This window comes from Pongo abelii, chromosome 18 (assembly GCF_028885655.2).
Source record: "Pongo abelii isolate AG06213 chromosome 18, NHGRI_mPonAbe1-v2.0_pri, whole genome shotgun sequence".
Lineage (NCBI taxonomy): Eukaryota > Metazoa > Chordata > Mammalia > Primates > Hominidae > Pongo > Pongo abelii.
The window spans coordinates 73,687,934-73,698,988 of NC_072003.2; the positions used below are offsets into that span (position 1 = coordinate 73,687,934).

The window sequence follows — 11,055 nt, forward strand, 5'->3', positions numbered from 1 at the left end:
TGGAAGGTTGAGGTGGGCGGATCACTAGAGCCCAGGAGTTTGAGGCCAGCCTGGACAACATGGCGAAATCATGTCTCTACCAAAAATACAAAAAATTAGCCAGGTGTGGTAGTGCATGCCTGTGGTCCCAGTTACTCAGGAGGCTGCGGTGGGAGGATCACTTGAGCCCAGGAGGCAGAGGTTGTAGTGAGCTGAGACTGAACCACTGCACTCCAGCCTGAGTGACAGCGTGAGACCCTGTCTCAAAAACATTAACAAAAACAAAACCCACTTTTGCTCTTAAAAGTATCCACTGCAGGCCGGGCACAGTGGCTCATGCCTGTAATCCCAGCACTTTGGGAGGCTGAGGCGGGTGGATCAGCTGAGGTCAGGAGTTCAAGACCTGCCTGGCCAACATGGTGAAACCCCATCTATACTAAAAATACAAAAATTAGCCAGGTGTGGTGGCACGCACCTATTAATCCCAGCTACTTGGGAGCCTGGGGCAGGAGAATCGCTGGAATCTGGGAGGCACAGGTTGTAGTGAGCCGAGATCACGTCACTGCACTCCAGCCTGGGCGACAGAGCAAGATTCTGTCTCAAAAAAAAAAAAAAAAAACTATCCACTGCATAAAACAGAAATCCATGAGTCTAAACTGGTGTGTGTGTGTGTGGGTGGGTGTGTGTGTGGGTGGGTGGGTGGGTGGGTGGGTGGGGGAGTGTGTGTGTGTGTGTGTGTGTGTGTGTGTGTGTGTGTGTGTGTGTACAGATATATAACTGAGTAAATAAATGGGGGAGAAGGAAATCTCTTCCTGACAGCAATATGCCAACTATAATAAATGTAGAAGGATGATCAAAAAACCACCATTTGTCAACCATCATGGTGGTGGCTGACTCAGGCAACAGTTGTCAATGGATGCTAAGCCCGGTAGGTGGAGGTCTGATATGAACAGGATATTGGCATAATCTCAGAATCCATCTCACCTCATAGGGCACTGGCCCGTTACAAGGGGAGAAAACAGGGTCTCTGCTAGAGATGCTTGGAGGACACCAATGTAACTGAGTGACCAGGGTTATCACCACCAGAGGTGAGACAGGACAGCCATACACCTCCTGATGTGGTGCACTGCTGAGAGTCCAGCCTAATTTCTGTGGTCTTACTGCCAAAAATGTATGACCTGGTTATGATGGTGCATGCACAACTGTGTGAACAGATTTCGGCACTTAACAAGGATGAGTGGCATGGTATGCAAATTGTATCTCAATACAGTGATGTTTATAAAAGTCTCTAACCCAAGTCTGATCATTAGACAACAGCCTAGCCCAGGTGCGGTGGCTCACGCCGGTAATCTCAGTACTTTGGGAGGCCAAAGTGGGTGGATCACCTGAGGTCCGGAGTCCAAGACCAGCCTGGCTAACACAGTGAAATCCTGTCTCTACTAAAAAAATAGAAATTAGCCGAGCATGGTGGTGGGTTCCTGTAATCCCAGCTACTTGGGAGGTTGAGGCAGGAGAATCGCTTGAACCCAGGAGGTGGGGGTTGCAGTGAGCAGAAATTGTACCACTGCACTCCAGGCTGGGTGACAGAGCGAGACTCCATCTCAAAAAAAAAAAAAAAGAAAAGAAAACAGCCTAGGCAACACAGGGAGATCCCATCTCTACAGAAAAATACAAAAATCAGCCAGACATGGTGGTGCATGTCAGCAGTCCCAGCTACTTGGGAGGCTATGGCAGAAGGATTGCTTGAACCCACGAGGTCAAGGCTACAGTCAGCTGTGACAGTGTGACTGCACTCCAGCTTGGGTGACAGACCAAGACCCCATCTTTAAAAAAAAAAAAAAAAAAAGGGAAGAAGAAAACATTAGCCAAACACAGGTTGAGAATTATCAGAGTGAAAGACCTGTATTCTTTTTTTTTTTTTTTTTTTTTTGAGACAGTCTCGCTCTGTCACCCAGGCTAGAGTGCAGTGGCATGATCTCCGCTCACTGCCACCTCCGCCTCAGGGATTCAAGCGATTCTCCTGCCTCAGCCTGCCGAGTAGCTGGGATTACAGGTACACACCACTATGCCCAGCTAATTTTTGTATTTTTAGTAGAGATAGGGTTTCACCATGTTGGCCAGGCTGGTCTCGAACTCCTGACCTGAGGTGATCTGCCCACCTCAGCCTCCCAGAGTGTTAGGATTACAGGCGTGAGCCACCATGCCTGGCCAATATTGTTATATGAATCTAACATTACTTGTATAGTGGTATAATATTAATTAATGATGGATTATAAGAATCCATTCTGTAATCTCTGTAACTATTACAAATCAATATAAGGGGACTTAGCTTACAAGCCAGTAGAGCAGAAAATACTTGACCTAAAAGAAGGCAGGCACACAGAAACTAAGCCTATAGAGCATATTTCTCTTGGGGAATGAGAACAATATTAAGAACCTAGCAATTAAGTGAACACAAGCAGTTGTCTAGTTTGCTTAAATGCAATCCACATTATTTGCAAACACAAATTTTTGTCAAAGTCTAAAATGTTGCTGGGTACAGTGGGTCACGCCTGTAGTCCCAGCACTTTGGGAGGCCAAGGTGGGAGGACTGCTTGAGGCCAGGAATTCAAGCTCAGCCTGGGTAAGAAAGCGAGATCCTCTCTACCAAAACAACACCCCCAAAAAAAACAAAGGAAAAGGAAATGTGCCAACTCTCTAAAAACCAGAGAACATGAGCATTATTAGCCATTAAACAAAATTCAGGAGATTCCACCTTGCTTCTTCTCATGCTACTTAGCAACATTTAGATTAGCTACTGGTGGGGCAGTATCTCTGAAAGGAGAGGGAATCTTATACGATTAGTGCAGCACAGCCATGAGCCAACTGCAGTCTGATCCTTACCTGCCCTGCTCCAAAAGGACAATATCCTTCCACCCCATTTTGGAGAGGTGATAGGCCACAGATGTGCCCATGATTCCACCTCCACAGATGACCACCTGTGCCTGGGTGGGCAGGGCCATGGAACGTGCCTCGGCAGCTGATGTGCTGTTTCTTGCAGAGAACCAGTTCTGCCATCCTGGGCTGGCTCTTTGTCTTCCAACAATCGACAGCAACCGGTAGAACATCACGTCTCTCACCGACTAGAGCTCAGGAATTCAAACTAGACAGAGAAACCAAACATATTTCATGCCATTCAACTCAGTGCATGGGATTAATGAGAAAGGGATTTGACAAAGAATGATAGTCATTCATTCAGCAAATATTTGAGGGTGGCTGGGCGCGGTGCCTCACACCTGTAATCCCAGCACTCTGGGAGGCCGAGGCAGGCGGATCACGAGGTCAGGAGATCGAGACCATCCTGGCTAACACAGCGAAACCCCGTCTCTACTAAAAATACAAAAAATTAGGCCAGGCGCAGTGGCTCACATCTGTAATCCCAGCACTTTGGGAGGCCGTGGCGAGTGGATCACGAGGTCAGGGGTTCGAGACCAGCCTGACCAACATGATGAAACCCTGTCTCTACTAAAAATACAAAAATTAGCTGGGCATGGTGGTGGGTGCCTGTAATCCCAGCTACTCAGGAGGCTGAGGCAGGAGAATTGCTTGAACCTGGGAGGCGGAGGTTGCAGTGAGCAGAGATCGCACCACTGCACTCCAGCCTGGGCGACAGAGCGAGACTCCGTCTCCAAAAAAAAAAAAAAAAAAAAAAAAACTAAACCAAAAACAAAAAACAAATATTTGAGGGCATACTGAGTTTCAGACATTCTCCTAGCAGTGAACAAGAATGGGGAAGTCCCTGTCTTTATGAAATTTACATTTGAGAGTTTGCGTGTGTGAACGAGGAGAGCACCAATCAATATATAAATAAATATACAAATAAAACAGTAAATAAAGCTAATGTGATAGAGTAACTAGGGGCATATTTAAAATAGCATGGTCAGAAATAGCCTCCAAGGAAGTGACATTTGGAAACAGACCTGAAGGATAGGGAACGAGCTATACATTTGGCAGACACTGAGATGAGCATGTGCAAAAGCCCTGAGGTAAGACAGACCAAGAACAAAAAGGAGGCCGGCATGTACACGACACAGGGAGTGTGGGGAGATGATCTAAGACAATGCTGGAGAGGCAGGCGGAAGCCAGTTACACACAGCCCTTGGGTGCCATCAGCAGGAGTTGGAATTTTATTCAAAGTACAAAGGAAAATCACTAATGCAGGGGAATCACTAGCAGGGGAATGAAATGATCTGGGATGTTTTTCTTTTCTTTGTTTTTTTTGGTGGTGGGGGGTGGGGGAATGTTTTCCAAAGGTCAGTCTGACTCCATGGTGGAGGGCGGATGGTAGAATTATAAGAAAAACAGAATCGACTTCCTAGGCTCAAGTGATCCTCCCACCTTGGTCTCCCAAAGTATTGAGATTACAGGCATGAACCACTGCCCTTGGCCAAGGCAGGGTTTTAACAAACTTAATCTATCAGCAAAGCAGATGACTGTTCAAGTTTCAAGAAACTGAAGAAGAAAGCACCTACTGGCTGTCCATGCAGTCATGTGTACAGGAGGATGAGGACTTTGAGATGAGAGGCGATAGACAAGGGAGCTTCAGGGCAGCTCACTGCTAGTCATCTCCTTACCGCCTCCACTGCCAGCCACAGGACCCACAGACGCTCCACAGTCAGCCCAAATTGTCCAAGGCATCTATGTCCATCCATCAGAGATGACTCTCAGAATTGCAACCAATGCAAGCACAGACTGTGTCCAGGCAGACATCCCATCCAACTGGAGACAAATCGTCTTGGCCGCCCTGTGGTTGCCACCATGCCTCTCATTCCTGGTCCCTGTTAAGCACCATCTCAAGACAGAAGCTTCTCTACCCGACTAGTGTTTCCACAATCTCATCTCCACGTGACCAATTTATTTCCCGTGACCCAAGCTCTTTGCTTTCCTCTCCTTCAAGCCCCTCTACTGCACCCTCTAGAATACCTTTCCCAAAGGTAAACACCCACCCCTTTGCTGACATTCTCTCTACCCTCTGTCCCACTGGCAACACAGCTCTCCTGGGGAACTGCCGCTGCCAAATGGCCAGCCCTGTTCCATTGACCTCACTGTCAACCTCCTGGCTTCTGACCCGTGACCACTTGGTTATACTTGAAAACTGTCCTGCCCCTTGGTGGCTTAGGCTAGTACATGTTAAGCCACAGGCAGACCTCTGTCTGTATTCAGGTTCGGAGCGCAGCTGCCCCTCTCTCAACCTTCAACTTCGTCTCCTTTCTTCCCTCATTCTAAGCAGATAACCTGTCTCATCTCAATCCCTGAAACCCTTCCTATAGACCCACTTGCATCTGCAACCATCTCTTCCTTCCTTCCTTTATCCACTGGAAAGTTAATCTCTCCCAAGGGCCCTGGATCCCACTTCCTCCTCTCTTCTCTTGACCCTAGCTCCATCAACTGCTCTCTCTTTCATGTACCTGCAATGTTTCCCTCTCTTTTTGCTCCTTTTCCTCAGCAATTTTTTTTTTTTTTTGAGACAGAGTCTCGCTCTGTCGCCCAGCTGGGAGTGCAGCGGTGTGATCTTGGCTCACTGCAACCTCTAAATTCCAGGTTCAAGCAATTCTCCTGCCTCGGCCTCCTGAGCAGCTGGCACTACAGGTGTGTGCCACCATGCCCAGCTAATTTTTGTATTTTTAGTAGAGACAGGATTTCACCATTTTGACTAGGCTGGTCTCGAACTCCTGACCTCAGGTGATCCACTGGCCTTGGCCTCCCAAAGTGCTAGGATTACAGGCGTGAGACACCACATTCACCTTAATGACTTTCTGATGCCCTCAAGAAAAAGGCAAAACTTTTCATATCAAGGGCAAGATCCTTCACAGTCTGGTTCTTATCTGTGGTCTCATTTCTCCTCTCCTCACACTCTGACCAAGCCAGACTGAACAACCTGTAATTCCTCAAACATATCAGGTGAGGCATGAATGTTCTATTTGGCTCCAGATTCTGTGCATGCCGTTCCCTCCTGGCAGGGTTCCTGCCACCCCTCCCCCAAATACAGGTAATCTCCTCAGGTCACAGCCTCTTTGACATCTTCTTTTTTTTTTTTTTTTTTTTTGAGATGGAGTCTCGCTCTGTCGCCCAGGCTGGAGTGCAGTGGTGCGATCTCGCACCACTGCAAGCTCTGCCTCCTGGGTTCATGCCATTCTCCTGCTTCAGCCTCCTGAGTAGCTGGGACTACAGGCGCCCGCCACCATGCCTGGCTAATTTTCTTTTTTAATTTTTAGTAGAGACGGGGTTTCACCATGTTAGCCAGGATGGTATCGATCTCCCAACCTCGTGATCCACCTGCCTTGGCCTCCCAAAGTGCTGGGATTACAGGTGTGAGCCACCATGCCCAGCCCCATCTTTGACATCTTATCTGACACTCTCCTCCTCCTTCTCCAACACTTGGTTAGGTGGCTCTTCTGTTCTCCTATAACACACTACACTTCTCCCAGCACAGAACTTACCACACTGCACAATGGTCTGTTTGCCAATCAGAGAAGCAACACGCCAGCATAGCAGGGAATCCGGGCTTTGGGGGCGGACAGGTCTGGGTTTGAAAATATCCCCACCTCTCACTAGCTTTATGACTTTCAGCAAGTTACTGAATCTCTAGGCTTTGAGCTCCTCATCTGTAACACGGGCTACGAACACCTACTCACATGGTTGCTGCAAAGACTAAATCAGACAAGGCAGGAAGAACATGGTACAAGCACCTAAGAAGCACTCAGTAAATGGTAGTTATTTTTTATTATTTTTTGAGACGAGGTCTGTCATGCAGGCTGGAGTACAGCGGCATGATCACGGCTCACTGCAGTCTCAACCACCCAGACTCAGGTGATCCTCCCACCTCAACCTCCAGAGTAGTTGGGACCACAGGTGTGCGCCATCACACTCAGCTAATTTTAAAATTATGAATATTTGTAGAGGTGAGGTCTCACTACGTTGCCCAGGATGGTCTCCAGCTCCTGACCTCAAGTGATCTGCCCACCTTGGCCTTCCAAAGTGCTGGAATTACAGGCTAAGCCACCACACCTGGCCTATTATTTCCCTATTATAATGGAACTAAGAGCAGAAACCTTATAAATTGCTCAGTTTTCCCAGCATTCAGCATAGGTACCTAGGAAATACATGTTGATGCATGAATGAGAACAGAGAACAAAGAAGACGGGGGGAAAATCAAAGGTAGGCCCCCAGATTTGAGGAGATATCTGAATACCTGAGAGAATTATTTTTATTTTTATTTATTGTGAGACAGTCTCACTCTGTCTCCCAGGCTGAAGTGCAGTGGCGTGATCTCACCTCACTGCAACCTCTGTCTCCCAGGTTCAAGTGTTTCTTCTGCCTCAGCCTCCCGAGTAGCTGGGATTACAGGCGCACATCACCGTGCCTGACTAATTTTTTGTATTTTTAGTAGAGATGGATTTTCACCACGTTGGCCAGGCTGGTCTCGAACTCCTGACCTCAGGTGATCCACCCACCTCGGCCTCCCAAAGTGCTGGGATTACAGGCATGAGCCACTGTGACCGGCCAAGAATTATTTTTAAAGCTAATATTTTTATATGTAGTTACAATGCACCAGATACTGCCTATGTATATAACTAATTTAATCCTCATAACCTTATGAGGTAGATACTAGCATTTCTATTCTACACTTGAGGACACAGGCACAGATAAGTGGAAGTGACTCACCCAAGGTCCTACCAAACTGTTGAGTAGCAGAACCCTGCCAATTTGGCATTAGTGGAATTAAAAAAAACTTTAGTCTGGGCGCGGTGTCTCACGCCTGTAATCTCAGCACTTTGGGAGGCCGAGGCGGGTAGATCATTTGAGGTCGGAAGTTGGAGACCAGCCTGGCAAACATGGTGAAACCCCATCTCTACCAAAAATACAAAAAATTAGCTGGGTATGGTGGCACGCACCTGTGGTCCCAGGTACTCATGGTGTGGCCACCATTGCATCTTGGGCCTCACTATCCAGTTCCTGTTTGCTGGATTCAATACTGTCTCACCACACAGGCCAATCTTGTGTTTTATTAATTTTTAAATTTTTTTTTTTGTAGAGATGGGCTATGTTGCCCAGGCTGGTCCTGAACTCCTGAGGTAGGAGGATCGCTTGAGCCTGGGAGACAGAGGTTGCAGTGAGCCGAGATTATGCTACTGCACTCCTGCCTGGGTGACAGAGTGAGACTCTGTCTTAAACAAAACAAAACAAAAAAAGGCCAGGCACAGTGGCTCACACCTGTAATCCTAGCACTTTGGGAGGCCAAGGTGGGTGGATCACTTGAGGTCAGGAGTTCGAGACCAGCCTGATCAGCATGGTGAAACCCCATCTCTACTAAAAACAGAAAAATTAGCCGGGTGTTGTGGCTTGCACCTGTAGTCCCAGCTACTCAGGAGGCTGAGACAGGAGAATTGCTTCAACCAGGGAGATGGAGGCTGCAGTGGGCAGAGTCGTGCCACTGCCTGGGTGACACAGTGAGACTCCATTTCAAAAAAGCTCAGGGCGCTTGGCGCCAAAAAAGGGATTTCTGACCTCGTGTTCACGATGACCTTCAAAAGAGTGAAGTGGTGAGGGCATGAGGGTAGAGGAAAAGAAGGGCTTAAGACAACCAAGGAAAAGAAGGCACCAGAGTCTAGTGCCTTTGCTGCCAAACCTAAGCCTCTAAGGTTGGCAGCAAAACCAAAGCAAAGCTTGATAGCAAAGGACGTAAAGCCAGGGGAGAAGAAACTGAAGACGTCAAAGACAGAAATGAAGCACATCATCTGGTTTAAAACAAATGATATATTTTTTACAATTCTGGAAAATGACCGTATAATATTCTCTGCTAAGAAGAATAACTTCTGCTAAACAACCATAAGACTGCGGCTGGCTCTACTCAGATCTGCTTATTCCAAGACCAAGGTGCTAGTTCTAACTTCGAGTTGTCCTTCTGTATGGCTTCAACGTTGTGCACAGTGGACTGCCAGTCACAAGGAAGACTGGATGAGCATGGTTGGGTTCACGCAACATTTCCCACACTTGCCTCAGCAAAAGAACCACCTGGGACACTTGTTTAAAAACGACAGATTCCCAGGGTCCACCTCTGCAGATTCTGATCCTGCCACTCCAGGGAGCTGTATTTTTCAACAAGTACACCAGGTGATCACGCGAGTTTAAGAAATTAACACAAGTTGGCCGGGCGCGGTGGCTCAGGCCTGTAATCCCAGCACTTTGGGAGGCCGAGGCAGGCGAATCACGAGGTCAGGAGTCCGAGACCAGCCTGGCCAACATAGTGAAACCCCGTCTCCACTAAAAATACACAAATTAGCCGGGCGTGGTGGTGCACACCTGTAATTCCAGCTACTTGGGAGGCTGAGGCAGGAGAATTGCTTGAACCTAGGAGGCAGAGGTTGCAGTGAGCTGAGATTGCGCCACTGCACTCCCGCCTGGGCGACAGAGTGAGACTCCGTCTCAGAAAAAAGAAAAAAAAAAATTAACACAAGTCCCTGCCACTGGAAAAGCATACCCGTCGGGCTGGCTCCTTCTCCACCACCAGCTCCCATCCCCGTACATCACGTTTACATGCATGCGGAAAATGGGCTTGGAGATTTCTTGATTCAAATCCGAGGTATCACACATCGGCCCCCAAAGGTCAAACATTAAGAAGGAAGCTCACTGCCCTGTCCCAGACTTTTCTAGGTGACTTTCTTCCTCCGGACTCTGCAGCAGTCTTACTAGTTCTAAAAGCACAAGCGGACCGCACGTCTCAACGCGGGAAAACAGTTCCACCTGCAGGGATGGAGGACCGGGCTAGACGAGGTGGAGTTGGCTCTGCGCCGCAGGGGTGTGCAAGCCCGAGAGGGGGGAGCCCGAGGTCACCCCGGCCGCTCTGGCATCGGGGCTGAGGTGCAGGCGCCTGGAGGAGTGGTGCGCAGGCCCAGGGGTAGCCGAGGACACAAGCCAAGGCACGAGCGGACAACCTTACGGGGACGAGTACTGGCGCCTGGACTCGCCTTCGCGAGAGGCCAGGCGGAACCGACTGGAAGCGGGGGCTACCACCCCCGGGCGAAACCAAAGGAGAAAGAGGGGAACCCAGGGGTCCCAGGGCGCTTAGGCCCGCGCGGACGGGGAGGCCAGAGTCGCCCCGCAGCTATATCCTTACCTCACCGGCCCCCACGGGCTCCGCGCTCAGCTACAGCCCGGCGGGAGCAATGCGGCAGCCACAACGGTTACCGGGGGTCGCCGCGGGCCGGAAAGCGGGGTTCGGGGATGGGAAAGGGGCGGGGCGAAGCGAGCAAAAAGTTCCGGGGAAGCCTAGACCGCGACCTTCCGCGCTTTACGGCCCCCGGGCAAGGGTACGGCCGGCGCGTGACCTCAGCCACGCACGAGCGCGCCGTGACGCCCTCGCGGAGTCCCGCCCCTGCCACGTGGGCTTGTTTGGGTCTTGCGAGGCACCGCCCCCGGGGCCTCTTTGCCAGCCTCAGAGGCGAGCTGTGGAAGCCTTGACTCTTAGGGCCGGTTTAGAACCCGGGCCTCGGACCGACGGGGTTTCTGCACGTGGAACCGGAACGTCTGAGATGATCGCAGGCCCTGTAGAGTGTGGGGAGCGCGGGAGTTCTTTCTTCCCTCGAGGCCCGTCCCAGGGCTTACTCCAAAGCCAGTGGGTCCCCAGTCCTAAGCCAAGCAGTCCCGGGGGAAAACGCTTCTCACCGCCGTGGGAGCGCGGATCTTGGAAGTGGCTCTGGGCTTTCTTGGGCGAGGCTCTCACAGAGCAGATCGGAAATCCAATCTGCTGGCCCGCCCCACCTCGGAGGACGGACTAACGGACCTGAGTTCCCGGCCCTATCTTACTCTTCTCAGCTTGGCTCAGCTCAGAGGAAGAGGAATCACTCAAGTCTCAGAGAAGTCTCCACTTACCCCTTCCTCACTGTCACATCAGCCTTTTCTTTCCTTCTAGAACTCATCACTGACTCAAGGATATAAGTTTGATGACTGTCTTTTCCACTGGTGTAACACGGTCTCTGTCGACAGAACCTTAGTCTTATGCACAGCTTTATTCTCAGCACCCAGAACAGTGCCTGG

The 11,055-nt window shown here is 49.7% G+C and overlaps 1 protein-coding gene across 4 annotated transcripts in view; it reads right to left on the bottom strand.

The window, feature by feature from the left end:
- PDPR (pyruvate dehydrogenase phosphatase regulatory subunit) overlaps window positions 1–10,736 on the bottom strand; it is a 49,870-nt gene extending 39,134 nt beyond the window's left edge. For 2 of the 4 annotated variants that reach the window (XR_008514674.2, XM_024233873.3), the window contains exons 1-2: window positions 10,136–10,736; window positions 2,863–3,121 (exon numbers count right to left, since the gene is read on the bottom strand). Coding sequence is in view for 3 of the 4 variants with exons in the window: in XM_024233873.3 (XP_024089641.2) it covers window positions 2,863–3,086 (224 nt within the window). In the remaining variant the exon portion in view is untranslated. Of the gene's footprint in view, window positions 1–2,862; window positions 3,122–9,499; window positions 10,096–10,135 lie in introns of those variants that run through there. The other 2 variants (XM_054534118.2, XM_054534117.2) reach the window with 2 other exon arrangements.
- Window positions 10,737–11,055: the final 319 nt, after the last annotated feature.